Raw genomic sequence first — 14,003 nt, 5'->3', positions numbered from 1 at the left:
AAGCTACACAAAGAGACCCTGTCTCAAAAAACAAAAACAAAATCATAACGATACTCAGTCTTGCACATTTAAGGAATTCCTCCAAAAAATTTCTTTTTTTATTTTTTGTTTTTTTGGTTTTTTTCAAGACAGGGTTTGTCTGTTTAATAGCCCTGGCTGTCCTGGAGCTAGCTCTGTAGACCAGGCTGTCCTAGAACTCACAGAGATCAACCTGCCTCTGTCTCCCGAGTGCTGGGATTAAAGGCATACGCCACCACTGCCCAGCTGCAAAACAATTTTCAAAGGACGGCAATCCCAAGAAAAAATGGTCAGAGGATATGATCAAGCAGGGTCCAGGTGTTACAAAGAGAGGGGGGCCCTAGTTTGTCCCGGCTGCCCGGCTAGCTTACACCCAAAATAACCACACAGAAATTGTATTTAGTAAAACACTGCTTGGCCCATTAGCTCTAGTTTCTTTTTGGCTAATTCTTACATTTTAATTTAACCCATTTCTATTAAGCTGTGTATCGCCACATAACTGTGGCTTACTGGCAAGATTCTAACCAGTGTCTGTCTCAGGCAGAAGATCCATGGCGTCTCTCACTCTGCCCTTCTTCCCAGCATTCTGTCTTCTCCGCCTACCTAAGTTCTGCACTATCAGGTCAAAGCAGTTTCTTTATTCATTAACCAATGAAAGCAACACATGAGCAGAAGAACCTCCTACAACATCCGGGTTTCCTATCCAGGTGCTTTGATAAACCACCTAACAAAGGAAACTTTGAAAAGAGTAGGGTTTATCTGGCTTCCATTTACAGGTTACAGTCCATCATAGCAGTGAAGGCAGGGCAGCTGGGACTTGGAGGCAGTCATATCAACTATCAGAAGCAGAAAGAGAATGCACACTCACTACTGACATAACATTTTAATGCCAGTACTCAGCTAGGGCTTTCTCTTTTTGTAATACAGTTTGGTGTCCAAACCCAGGGAATAGTATCACCCAGAGTGGGCTGGGTCGTCCCACATCAATTAATGCCATCAAGACAATCTCCCCCCCCCAGACACGCCCCAGGCCAACCTGATCCTAGAGAATCCCTCCTTGATTCTCCCTTCCCAAGTGATCCTAGCCTGTGTGAAGGTAACAATACTACTCATCACAGCCCCCTTTCCAAAAGACAACCCCGCCCCCCCCCCCCCCCCCCGCGCGCACTAATCACACGTGACAGGTTGCTCTAATAGATGACCAGAAAAATCTAAGTTATGCAAACCACTTACTGGCTATTTGTCTGGAGAGCCTATGTAAGCTAGAAAGTTCTCAGAAAGGCCAGCGAGATGGAGAATGAAAGAGGGGGCCTACTTAGACAAAATAGAAGGGGGGGAGTGACAGGATTTCACTATGTAGCTATGTCTGGCCTGGAACTTGCTGTGTAGACCAAGCAGATCTTAAACTCAGAAATCTGCTTGCCTCTGCCTTCCAATTATTGGGTTTAAAGGTGTAGGCAATTACCAAACACGACTTGACAATATTTCTATTTAAATGGTTGTCTCTAGGTTAACAACCTTTACTACACACATAAGCCTGTGCTGGAGCCCTCTTTGATTTTCAGCGGGCAAGCAACGTCAACCAGACTCTAGAAGGATCCTTTGTTAGACTGATTTTATTCTTATGTATGTGTATGTGGAGGTATATACCTTGTGAGTGTAGATGACCTGAGGCCATAAAAGGGCATCAGATACCCCGGAGCTGAGTTACAGAAGGTTCTGAGTCTCCTGATGTGAGTGCTGGGAAGCCAACTCAAGTCCCCTGGAAAAGCAGCAAATGCTCTTAACCAAACTCTGAGCCATCTCTCTAGCTCCTAAAAGGCCTCTTTTCTTACTCAAGTCCCCATACTTTTTCCTCCTGCCTCAGTGACATGAGGATCAGGAGTTCAAGGTCTCAAAGAAAAATTAAGTCTGCCCACAGTTCAGCCATTGTGAGATGAGTGCCTTAGCCAGCTTTCGGCAGAGCAGCTTTCCCCTACTGAGGGCAGTGGTTAATGCAGAACCCCATAACTGGTTAGGAATAAAGGATGGTGGCCCGTTTGTCCCTAAATGGGACACAGCTATATCACCTCCTCCAAGGCCCAGGAGAAATTAAGGAAGGAGAGGCAGAAAGAATGTGAGAGCCAGAGGATGTGGAGATGTCGTTAACAAGATGGCATCAAAAAGATGTCTCCTGAGCCGGGTGGTGGCGCACGCCTTTAATCCCAACACTTGGGAGGCAGAGGCAGGCGGATCTCTGTGAGTTCGAGGCCAGCCTGGTCTGCAAGAGTAAGTTCCAGGACAGCCAGAGCTGTTAACAGAGAAACCCTGTGTTGAAAAACCAAAAATAATAAGTGTGTGTGTGTGTGTGTGTGTGTGTATGTCTCCTAAGCATGAATGACATTGCAATCACATCTCATAACTGAAGCTGTGGCTATAAAGTTGTGCATACGACTGGCACAAGACTGGGCTCTTCAATAATTCATCATGAGTGGGGGAAGGGCTCATGAGGCCCCATTCTTTCTTCTAGGTAATTGATGGTTTGGGTGGCCGAAGGTGTAGATTTCTTCAGTGGTACAGGCACTGATAAGCTGTCCTTGCTGCAGCAAATACTACTCCACCTGTGCCAAGGGAACAAACTCTAGACTCTACATCTACTTTTGCCCCAAGGAACAAGGTGCCAGAGTGACTGAGGATGGTTCCACTGTCCACCTCTGGCCCTCACACGTGTGCTTCCTCACATGCAGAACAATGCACACACGTGCAGCACGTGTGCGCACACACAGACACATGGAAAGATGGAAGTGTTGTTTACCATACATTTAACTGCTAATGAAGCCAGGGCTCAGAGGGACTCAGCAGCTTGCCTGCCGGGGCTTACAGAACTGGAGGGGTACAGCAGTTACCCTGCTTAAAACCTATGGCTGACCCCACCATCACTAAGACGCTTTCTTGCTACCAACTCTGATTTTTGGGAAGGCAGAGGCAAGTGGGCCTCTGTGATTTCTAGGCCAGCCTGGTCTACACTGTGAGTTCCAGGCCAGCCAGGGCTACACAGTGAGACCATTAAAAAAAGCCAAAACCACCAAACAGCATCAAAACAATACTTTTAAAAAAAAAAGCGCTGCCGGACGGTGGTGGTGCAGTCCTTTAATCCCAGCACTCGGGAAGCAGAGGCAGGCAACTCCCATTCTGACTACAGGAGTGCGAAAACACCCCTGGAGCATTCAGATGTTTTACATTTTAAAAAAGTATCATTGGGGGGGGGGGGCTGGAGAGATGGCTCAGTGGTTAAGAGCACTGCCTGCTCTTCCAAAGGTCCTGAGTTCAATTCCCAGCAACCACGTGGTGGCTCACAACCATCTGTAATGAGATCTGGTGCCCTCTTCTGGCCTGCAGACATACACACAGACAGAATATTGTATACATAATAAATAAAAAAGTATCATTTTTGTAAACAAACAGAGCTAGGGACAGGGTAGGAAAAAGAAAGTAAAATTCCATCGCATCATGCCCCACCCGAGGCGATCTCAACTTTCAAGATTTTTTTTTATCTTCCTCCCAACCTGGAGCTTCCAGAGCCATAAACGCAAACATCCAACAGCCACTCTAGCCCAATTCAGAGGACTAACTCGTTAGCCTGGGAGGTTCACCCCTCTATCTCTGGGTGGATTAACGAGCTCAATGCTTGGCCCGCTTCCGTTTAGGGGGCAGGCCCTCTTTCTCTCTCCGGGTTCCCTCAGATAGTCCTGCCTTTGGGCAGTCTCTTGTGCCTCCATTACCCCTATGGGCCCTCCCTCTCCTCCCGACACGCCCCTCGGAGGACTCTACTACTATTTGGATGCTCCGCGCACTGGGAGCGAGGAGTTGTGGGCGGATTTTAGGGCCAGGATGAGTCACTTCCGGTCACAGACTCCCTCCTCCGGAAGTAAGATCTGATGTAAACAGCTGAACCGGGCACCAAAGCCCGGGAGGTCAGAAATTCGTGCCGCAGGCAGCATCAATAGCTAGGGTAGGGGTCGGGGAGGGGTGAAGATCAAGTCAGCAAAAGCAACGCGCAGCCGGAGCACGATCCAAGAGTTGGTCGGGGTCGCAGGGTGGGTGTTTCTACTAGAGGTCTTGACAGGTGGTGCATGGTTGGGGACTGGCGGCTAGAGTCGGTGCTGTCATGGAAAGGGAAAGGAACAAGACTTTTGAGAGAAGTTGAGGCGTTTCAATTAGGGTTCTTAGTTGGTGTGGGTATTTGGACGAGGGACCTAGAAGAGAGCCTTGGAAGCTGCTGCTATTCAGAGTATGGCTCATGTAGAAGCAATACCCAGGAGTTACAGCAGAAGTAGGTTTAAAGTCTTAGAGGGTGGGTAGGAGGTGTGTCTGGACAGAGGTCTTCGAGTGATGGGGTTTGACAAGAGACAGAAGCAGGTCGAAGTTTTCCTAGGTAGATTTTTCCGGGTGGTGTGTACTGGGAGAAGGGTCTTTAGAGAGTATCTGTGCCCTAGGGCAGGGTCTTCGGGAGACAACGTGAGAACAAAAGGGACACATTTTAGGGGGAAAGGGGCTCATGAGTAGCATTGGGTCACCTCAGTTAGGAGTCATGGGTAAAGAGTACAAGGAATGACGTGTGTGTCAAGTATGAAGAATTTAGAATGTCAAAGGAACGCCAGGTGGGGGCTTTAGGAAATGAGTCCAGGGCGTGAAGGGAGTTCCCAGGCTTGCCTCGGTGATCGGAATTAGCAGTGTGAGAGGTTGGGGAAATGTATTGCATGGAGGGTGTGAATGGGGTCTTGGGGGCAATAAATGAAAGTTAGAAAAGCACGAGGGGGGGAGTTCTGTGAGTGATGGACATTCATAGCAGTCTCATGGAGATGGACACTACCTGACAGGTGGATCTGGGTGCGGGTGTGAGGATGGGAAGCGTGTGGGAAGAGATGTGAGGTCATGTCAGGCATTAGAGCCAAGAACGGCTTGGAGGGAGAATGTATCATGGGCTATCCTCTACCCATTACTTCCTGATAAGTTCAATAAGGGTTGGTGTTTATGGCAGTTGTAAGTCTGTCATTGTCGGGCAAGATTCATTCTGCCTGTGGTCTTGGTTTGAACAGATACTCTGAGGTATACTCCGCTTGTTTTTTGTTTTTTGCAGTCTGGGGAGGAAGCCGGGAGTGATGGCACACGCCTGTAATCCCACCACTCAGGAGGTGGAGTCTGGAGGACTGCTGGGAATTAAAAGCCAGCCTGTGCTACCTAGGGAGTACCAGGACAGCCAGGGCTACGTAGCAAGACCCTATCTCAAAACAAAATAGACAAAGTGGCGAGGAAGAAGAAATCGTTCCGGGGACAGAAGTTGTAGGACTTAAGAGAGGACACTCGAGAACTCTTCGCAACGCTGTCATTTTTGTGCCTAGGGAAGCGGTCCTGCACCATGTCTCAGCCGCCACTTCGAGGTGTGACCAGCCTCCATTTCAACCAAGACCAAAGTAAGCTTGTGATTGTATCTTTGTGGGAAGGATGGGAAAGAAGGGTCAGAGATGGCTGCGAGCCCTACAAGTTTGAGGCAGACAGATTCCTTTCATCCGCAGGTTGCTTTTGCTGTGCCATGGAGACAGGCGTACGTATCTATAATGTGGAGCCACTGATGGAGAAGGGGCATCTGGGTGAGTGGCAGGAGAGGTGGGACAATGGGCAGAAAGGCTGATATGGGCATTGGCATCTACCTCTACTGACACTCTGGTCCCTGTGCAGACCACGAGCAGGTAGGCAGCGTGGGCCTGGTAGAGATGCTGCACCGATCCAACCTGCTGGCCCTGGTAGGCGGTGGGAGCAGCCCCAAGTTCTCAGAGATCTCCGGTAAGTGCTTTCATCCCATACTTGACCCAGATTCCCCAAATTCCTTACTTCCCACAAACACCCTGAGGCTTGGGCAGATGACATTGTCAGCACCTGAGTCCCACAGTGAGGCACAGTTTGTAAGCTTGAAATGTTTGCTCTGTTATTTAGTGAGACAAGGCCTCACTGTGTAGTTCTTTTTTGACAAGGCTGGTTTCAAATGCACAGACTGTGGAGATTAAAGGTGTGCTCTACACATAGCTTTAGTCTTTTTCTTTAGGAAACATTTCTTGGACTGGAGGTGTAGCTCTGTGGTAGAACACTTGCCTGGTATACTCAAGGTCCTCAGTTCCATCCAAAACACTATAAAAACAGCAAGGCCACTGCTTTTTTCCTTCTGGTTTTTCGAGACAGGGTTTCTCTGTGGCTTTGGAGCCTGTCCTGGAACTAGCTCTTGTAGACCAGGCTGGTCTCGAACTCACAGAGATCCGCCTGCCTCTGCCTCCCGAGTGCTGGGATTAAAGGCGTGCGCCACCCGCCCGGCTCAAAGCCACTTCTTGTCTGTCTCCTATTTGCCACAGTCTTACCAATGGAGCACTTACTGAGAGCCTAATCATTATTTATTTCCTTTGTTTTTTTTTTCAAGACAGGGTTTCTCTGTAGCTTTGGAGGTAGTTCTGGAAATCGCTCTGTTGGCCAGGCTGCCCTTGAACTCACAGAGATCCACCTGCCTCTGCCTCCCGAGTGCTGGGATTACAAGCGTCCGGCCTAGCCTAATCGTTATTTTAAGCACTTTACATACAAACATTAATTTGAAATAAGGTCTGCTGTAGCCAAGTATGACCTTGAATTGTTCTCCACCTCCCTAGTGCCAGGATTATAGGCTAACGCCTTCACACCTGGCTTTACATACATTAGCTCATTTAATTTTGTAGGCTTTTCGTTCTTTTGGTTTTTAGAGATAGGCGCTCTATATAGCCCTGACTTTCTAGAACTCTATGTAGACCAGGATGGATTCAAACTCACAGAGATCTCCTGCCTCTGTCTGATGGGATTAAAGGTGTGCCCTACCATGCCCAACTAATTCTGTGTGGTAGGAAATACCATTAGCCCTTCTCCCCATTTTTGTTGTGCGATGGATGGAACCCAGAGCTTTGCACGTTCTGGTACTAAGCCATACCCCCAGCCTCCTTAGCCCCATTTTTACTGATGAAGACCCTTAAGATCACATAATTAATAGGTATCCAAATCTTGGAATCATCTCTCCTATACCCTCTTGGCTTGACCCTCAAGCACCACCTTGTTTTAAGTTTTTTTTTCTCTTGTTGATCTATGATATGGCAAGAGGTATCATAGATGAGTCATAGAACCCTAGAAATCATCACAAAATCTCCTGAGGATATGGACTGGATCCTGAAGACCGAAGTAGTTCCAGAGGAAAGTTGTGGGCCTGGGTCTGAATCCCTTACCTGTTTCTTCCTGTGCTCTAAGGTCTTTGACCATACCCAGCTCATTTGAACTTTGACTTCCTTATCTCCAAATGAGCTTAACTGTTCTAGAATGTGTTTTCTTTGGAATCTTGTCCCAAAGTGTTCCTGCTCTGTGAGGCTCACATTGAAAATTTAGTGAAAGGTGAAGCTCGGGGTTGCGTGCCCAGGGGTAAGGCTGGGCCCCGCGTCACAGTCACCTCTTAGCCTAAACCTTGGTCTCACCAACCTACCCCTCTGCTTCTCAGTGCTCATCTGGGATGACGCCCAAGAAGGCAAGGACTCCAAGGACAAACTGGTGCTGGAGTTCACCTTTACCAAGCCAGTGCTGGCTGTGCGCATGCGCTATGACAAGTGAGCTTGGTGAAGACTGGGGTGGGGGGCAGGAGGTTCCCATAGCAAGTAAGAGGGCTCCCAACCCCACTCTGGCAGTTTCCCTTTCCTCATGGCCTGCTGTGTTCTGTGTGATGTCGTCTGCAGGATTGTGATCGTGCTGAGGAACCGCATCTATGTGTACTCCTTCCCGGACAATCCTCGAAAGCTATTTGAATTTGATACTCGGGACAACCCCAAGGGTGAGAGGACCCAGATATCCAAGGTGTAAGGATATGGGGCCGTGGAAGAGGCCAAAAGGAGGCAATGAAAGAAGAGACATATACTCAGATGCTGGGGGAGAGGCTTTATGCAAGAGATGCAGCCCTTTTAGTCCGACCGTATCCTTACCCCTGGTCCTGCCCCCACGTGACAACATAAAGCACTCCGTGAGGACATGGGCAAGTGTATCAGCAAGCCCTGGGCCTCTGATGATTTCCTGGCAACTTCTGAGAGCCTTTTCAGACCATGGAGAGTGGAGCTTAATTTAATGCAAAGCTACCCGTGTGGGGTTGCTATGGGTGATAGATCACAGAGGGTTAAAGTCTGGCCCTTACTGGTCCAGCTCTATCTATTCTGAGACTCAGCTTTCCCATGGCCTCCTCTTCACCTGCCCATCCCTTCTTCATCCTCACAACTTAGGGCTGTGCGACCTCTGCCCAAGCCTGGAGAAGCAACTGCTTGTGTTTCCTGGACACAAGTGTGGAAGTCTGCAACTTGTGGTGAGCAGTGGGCAAGGGCGGAGAGAGAGGTGGGTGGACTGTCTCTCTTGGTGAACTTGTGGTCCCTTTTCCTCCATGTCACCCCAAGCCCAAACTGTCCCCACCTCCAGGATCTGGCAAGCACCAAGCCTGGCACTTCCTCAGCTCCATTGACCATTAACGCGCATCAGAGTGATGTGGCCTGTGTGTCCCTGAACCAGCCCGGCACTGTGGTGGCGTCGGCCTCCCAGAAGGGTACCCTAATTCGTCTGTTTGACACGCAGTCCAAGGAAAAACTGGTGGAGCTTCGAAGAGGCACGGACCCTGCCACCCTGTATTGGTGAGCACAGTGTTATGTGTGGGCTGGTAGCCTTACAGCACGAGCCCTCCCTCACAAGTCAGCATGTTGGGCATCATTGCCGGTTTGTCTTGCAGCATTAACTTCAGCCACAACTCCTCCTTCCTCTGTGCTTCCAGTGACAAGGGCACTGTCCACATCTTTGCTCTTAAAGACACCCGTCTCAACCGGCGCTCTGCGTGAGTATCTTGGCCCTATCCTGTGTTGTCCCAGTCCCCCTGGCCATGTGCCGTACCTAGACTTACCAAGTGCTGCCTACAGGCTGGCTCGTGTGGGCAAGGTTGGGCCTATGATTGGGCAGTACGTGGATTCCCAGTGGAGCCTGGCCAGCTTTACCGTGCCTGCTGAGTCAGCATGCATCTGCGCCTTTGGTCGGAACACCTCCAAGAATGTCAACTCTGTAATTGGTGAGTGACAGTAGCCCCCTTGACTTGGGGTACTACACAGGCAAAGGACGGCAGGTTGGACCTAAAAGAATGTAAGGGTTTTCCGAAGCTGGAGGAAACTGGAATGTGTGGGCTCAGCCTCAGAATTAGTAAGGGATGTGGCACTTGGGCAAAAGCCTGGCGTTAGCCCATGAGCCCTGGTGGGACATGAGGGAACGAAAGTGTGTGGCTGGAGCATCTCCTAACCTTTCATAACACCTCAACCTTCTAGCCATCTGCGTAGACGGGACCTTCCACAAATATGTCTTCACGCCTGATGGAAACTGCAACCGAGAGGCCTTTGATGTGTACCTTGACATCTGTGACGACGATGACTTTTAAGAGCCCTGGCAGCTACACTAGGAACCTGCAGTAGCAGATGGCCAATCTGAGTCTTGAGGGTGTTGAAGCAGCTAGCAAGCATCAAGGAGGCCTCCCACTCTCCATTCAAGCACAGCTGTATCTAAAGAAACAGCTGGCTTCCCCCAGCACTTTTTTTGTGAGTGTGCTGAAGGCCAAGGACAGATTGCCTGGGCCACCTAGTCTGGAAAACACTCACAGGGACCCAAAGGGATTGTCGTAATCCAACCTGGGGATTTAAAAAAGGTTACCAGGAGAGATAGCCTCTGTGATGTATATCAATAAAAGGCTTTTAAATGGCATTTATGACTTGACCTCAAGGTGGGGGGCATACTTTTCCAGGAGCTCTGTGACCTAGGCTCCTGACAGGAAGGAAGTGGAATCCAGTTTGGGACTTGACTTCCTATTCTTATTAGTCCGCTCAGCGTTGACTCACTCAACGCACAGCTTGCCCAGTCCGGCGTGGTGCCCCGCCCAGGGATGAAGAGAAGTTTTGAGCTTCTCCGCCGCGTGGCGAAGCTTGGTTTCCCAGCAGTCTCTGCTACCATAGTTGGTGGTTTCTGGCCACGTTCATAGCTGCAGCTGCGCAGTAGCCTACGTTGCTAGTCATCGCCCCCCCAAGACTCTATTTCCCAATGTGCCTCGCGGTGCCGTGAGGGGTAACGGTTGTTGTAGTCTCGCCGCCCTTCAGGCTGGTCCAGCAACCCGCAGGATGTCGGTGGTGCGGCTACCACCGCTGCGCGCCCTAGACGACTTTGTTTTGGGGTCTGCGCGTCTGGCGGCTCCTGATCCAGGCGATCCACAACGATGGTGTCACCGCGTCATCAACAATCTTCTCTACTACCAAACTAATTACCTTCTCTGCTTCGGCATCAGTCTCGCTGTGGCCGGGTGAGGGAGAGAGGTGGTGATTGGCTGAAGATACGAGCGGGAAGTGGGGTGGACTTGCGGGCCTTTGAGAATGAGGAGAGGGGAACATAAGGGGAAATGCTAGGCTGGGAAGGGCGAATTCGGTAGGAAAGGAAGGTCTGAGGGGCATGATTGGAAGGATTTGAAGGAGGGAGGTCTTTGTTAAAAGGAGGGTTGGGGGTGGAGGGGTTGAGGGAAGACCTGGGTAGGAAAAGGGGGGAGGGGAGAATGAAGAGGAATGTGGGCTAGGAGGTGGCCCCGGATTTAAAGAAGGCCTGATATGAAGGATGAGAGAGTACCGAAGAGGTTCAGTGATGTGAATGATGGGGCAGATTGCGGAGCCCTGGAGGGTTTAATACAGAGGTGGGGGTGTAGTAAAGACGGTTTGGGAGGTGAGTTTATAAAAAACCTACTGATATTGGGCCCAGAGTGACCATCCAGTGTTGCGAAGCTGGAAGCCAAAGAGGACAGTCTAGAAGAGAGCTTAAGCCTGGGACTTAAACCAAGGATAGGTTCAAGCAACTGTGGGAGGGTGGCTCTATATAAAAATGGGGTAGTGGAGGACCTTTTGAATGAAATGACACCTGGAAGGTGCCCAGCCTTGCAAGGAGAAATATGTATTGACTAAAGGCCTTGGCGAGGGAGCTGCATGGGTTAAGGTCATAGAGGAATGTGGGAGCGGACCTGGGAATGCTAGAAACCCTGCAGGTCTAAAGTCAAAGACCAGAGAAGTGCTGGGAACCCAGGACCTCTGGCAGTATGTGGGGTCCCTATAGGACTGTAGTACCGAGGAATCCAGAGATCCAGGAACCCCTAGAGGCTGGACTTATTGGAGACAGGCCTGGTGAGACTATCTGTCGGGATGCCGGTTCCAGAGACAGGAAACAAACTCTTGGGGTCCAGGATCAGGTGGACGGTGAGGTTAGCTGAGTGCCCTTGTTCCTGCAGGTACATTCGTCCACTGCACACCCTCCTGAGTGCACTGGTAGTGGTGGTGGCCCTCGGTGTGCTAGTGTGGGCTGCTGAAACCCGTGCAGCTGTGCGCCGCTGCCGTCGCAGCCACCCTGCTGCCTGCCTGGCTGCAGTGCTTACCATAAGCCTCCTCATTGTCGGGGCCGCGGGCGGCGCTTTCACCTTCCTGCTCTGCATCACAACCCCGGTGCTTTGTGAGTCTCTACTCTCCCTGTCTTAGCTGGGAAAATGGACTGCTCATGCTTGAACACTAGGCCTGCCCCGCACTGGTTCCTGGTCTAAGAGGGGACTGGAAACCCTGAAGGATATACATGTCTCCAATAACTGTCTTCCCGAGCTCTCTTTATTACCTTTTTTTGGGTTTTCCCTTGTTAAGTGCCTTAAACTGTCCTAGTCCTAATTTACTGGGATGTTCTTCCTGGCCACATCTCCCATAGCAGGCTAGCCTGCCTCTGGGTAAATTCCGCATTGTAGGCTGCAAGCTAAGGCCCTTGACCCTCTCTTGGTATTGCCCACAGTGATCCTGCTGCATGCTTCACTGCGCCTGAGAAACCTTAAAAACAAGATTGAGAACAAGATCGAGAGCATTGGTCTAAAGCGGACGCCAATGGGGCTGCTCCTAGAGGCACTGGGACAAGAGCAGGAAGCTGGATCCTAGGACCCTGGCATCTACATCCTGGATCTAGACGGCCCCCCACCCCATACCCAATATGGACCCTTTTCTCAGCCATTAAAATAGGAGCCTAGAGCCCTCTGGCCTGCAAAAAATAAAAGACACCTGTGACTGCTTACTCCAACCCTAAACTAGTCATCTCTTACCCCCCCAGCCCGTTACCTAGGGACTAAAGTCTTCAGTCCTGATTTTGAGACTCAGTGACCTACATCGAGCCTTGAAACTGGGTTTTTTTTTTTTTTTTGGCTTTTCGAGACAGGGTTTCTCTGTGGCTTTGGAGCCTGTCCTGGAACTAGCTCTTGTAGACCAGGCTGGTCTCGAACTCACAGAGATCCGCCTGCCTCTGCCTCCCAAGTGCTGGGATTAAAGGCGTGCGCCACCACCGCCCGGCGAAACTGGGTTTTTTTAAGCCAGAGCATCCATAGCCAATCTCAAAACTGGACCAAGAGATACTCCCCTAACCCCAGTCTGAGACTGGTCTTCCATACTTCAAAGCTAGGGCTTGGGGCAGGACATTCCCAACTCTTGAGCTCTAAACTAAGGATTTTTCAGACCCTCCCCCCATCTGGCTTAGAACCCAGGTTAAGACGTGGCCAAATCTTGAGCTTAAATCCCAAGTGTCCTCAGTCCTCACCCCATTGAACCCAGATGACCCTAACCCTCCCCAGACCCAATAGCTTCCCTCCAACTCTATGTAGAGGTTTTCTCCCTTCCCCACAATGTTCCTAGTATTGAGGACCAAGGTATGGGGCTAGCTAGCAATAGCCCCCACTGGCAATGGAGCACATGTATTAGTGTTCCTGCAACAATAAAGTCGGTGAATCTCATGCTTGTTTGGCCTCCTGTGTGAAGTTCTTGTACCTTTCAATGAACAACCCAGTGGCTGTCTTCAGTTCTGCTGGACCATACCTGACTGGGTTTAAATATTTGTGCTGAAAAGGTGACTTCTTTGGCCCTCAAGCCTGCTGCCTCTGAATTAACATTAATTAAAACACAGGGACGTAGAAATAGGTACTATCATTTTGGATATTCTCTTCTTATAAGTAGATCAGGAGTATAAGTGCAGGGAGACAAAGAAGCTGCCCCATCTCACAAAGCAAGTGAAGACAACACATGTATGTTAGCTGGACATTGTGACGCCGGGAATCCCAGCAGTGAGGAGCAAGGGGACTAGGAGTTGTGGCCAGCCCTGGCTACATACAATCTAGCTCAAGAAGACAAAACACATGACACTATTGTAAGCTATTTCCAGTGTTTTTTCTCCCCATAAGAATGCTTTTTTTTTTCGAGACAGGGTTTCTCTGTGGCTTTGGAGCCTGTCCTGGAACTAGCTCTGTAGACCAGGCTGGTCTCGAACTCACAGAGATCTGCCTGCCTCTGCCTCTCGAGTGCTGGGATTAAAGGCATGTGCCACCATCGCCCGGCAAGAATATTTTGTTTTCTGACTGGCCGTGGTTGTACATGCCCTTTATGCCAGTATAGATGGATCTCTGAGTACAAGGCCAATGTGGTCTACAAGTGAGTTCCAGGCCAGCCAGGGCTACACAGTGGGTCCCTGTCCTGTCTAATAAATATATACATATAATCTGGTCTTAACTAGAGGTGTGGGTTCCTGTGATGAAGCAGACAAAGAAACAATCCAGCGGTTCAGTTTATACATTTATTATAGAAATCCCCTTCCAGTGTGAGTAGTGTCTTGGGCCCAGATCCATTGATACAAAAAGAAAATTTAACACCAGGTAAAGGGGGTAGGGGAACCCCCAGTTCCAGAAAGTCACACACAATATAGAAAACACAGCTTATGTGGATTTGTTTAAAAAGTGGTAAATAGAGGAATGTCAAGGAGGACATGATGTGGCCTGTGGCCCATGGCCAGATGTCACCTGAGGGTTTTGCTGGCATCGACCAGTTGCCAGGTTTAACCAC

The 14,003-nt window shown here is 49.8% G+C and overlaps 2 protein-coding genes across 4 annotated transcripts; both read left to right on the top strand.

Annotated features, from left to right (window-relative positions):
- The first annotated feature begins 3,999 nt into the window (after positions 1 to 3,999).
- Positions 4,000 to 9,825, top strand: LOC121442660 (WD repeat domain phosphoinositide-interacting protein 4-like). Of its 3 annotated transcripts, none has more exons than XM_041644263.1 (11): positions 4,000 to 4,094; positions 5,400 to 5,471; positions 5,574 to 5,648; positions 5,737 to 5,841; positions 7,556 to 7,661; positions 7,788 to 7,882; positions 8,322 to 8,401; positions 8,512 to 8,720; positions 8,816 to 8,917; positions 9,000 to 9,145; positions 9,396 to 9,825. In XM_041644263.1, the coding sequence occupies exons 2-11, from the start codon at positions 5,417 to 5,419 to the stop codon at positions 9,503 to 9,505; spliced, it is 1,083 nt and encodes a 360-aa protein (XP_041500197.1). In that variant the 5' UTR covers positions 4,000 to 4,094; positions 5,400 to 5,416; the 3' UTR covers positions 9,506 to 9,825. The 3 variants fall into 3 exon arrangements, with proteins under 3 accessions (XP_041500197.1, XP_041500196.1, XP_041500195.1); XM_041644262.1 differs by lacking the exon at positions 4,000 to 4,094 and adding an exon at positions 4,270 to 4,330 and having other exon boundaries at positions 8,858 to 8,917; XM_041644261.1 differs by lacking the exon at positions 4,000 to 4,094 and adding an exon at positions 4,270 to 4,330.
- Positions 9,826 to 10,235: 410 nt separating this feature from the next.
- Praf2 (PRA1 domain family member 2) lies at positions 10,236 to 12,223 on the top strand. The gene is made up of 3 exons (XM_041644270.1): positions 10,236 to 10,414; positions 11,381 to 11,598; positions 11,923 to 12,223. Exons 1-3 carry the CDS (start codon positions 10,236 to 10,238, stop codon positions 12,060 to 12,062), a joined length of 537 nt encoding a protein of 178 aa, XP_041500204.1. The 3' UTR covers positions 12,063 to 12,223.
- Positions 12,224 to 14,003: the final 1,780 nt, after the last annotated feature.

This window comes from Microtus oregoni, unplaced genomic scaffold (assembly GCF_018167655.1).
Source record: "Microtus oregoni isolate MIOR12 unplaced genomic scaffold, Mior012 000092F_ref0000046, whole genome shotgun sequence".
Lineage (NCBI taxonomy): Eukaryota > Metazoa > Chordata > Mammalia > Rodentia > Cricetidae > Microtus > Microtus oregoni.
Note: the sequence above shows the minus strand (reverse complement) of the source record. Positions and strands in the feature narration are given on the sequence as shown.

Bases quoted from the DNA above. Each gene is read 5' to 3' on its own strand.
- LOC121442660 (XM_041644261.1), top strand. From the start codon at position 4,291: ATGGCTCATGTAGAAGCAATACCCAGGAGTTACAGCAGAA. The intron at 5,472-5,573 runs GTAAGCTTGTGA...TTTCATCCGCAG, and splicing joins CCATTTCAACCAAGACCAAA to GTTGCTTTTGCTGTGCCATG. The intron at 7,662-7,787 runs GTGAGCTTGGTG...TGTCGTCTGCAG, and splicing joins GTGCGCATGCGCTATGACAA to GATTGTGATCGTGCTGAGGA.
- Praf2 (XM_041644270.1), top strand. From the start codon at position 10,236: ATGTCGGTGGTGCGGCTACCACCGCTGCGCGCCCTAGACGACTTTGTT. The intron at 10,415-11,380 runs GTGAGGGAGAGA...TTGTTCCTGCAG, and splicing joins ATCAGTCTCGCTGTGGCCGG to GTACATTCGTCCACTGCACA. The intron at 11,599-11,922 runs GTGAGTCTCTAC...TATTGCCCACAG, and splicing joins CATCACAACCCCGGTGCTTT to TGATCCTGCTGCATGCTTCA.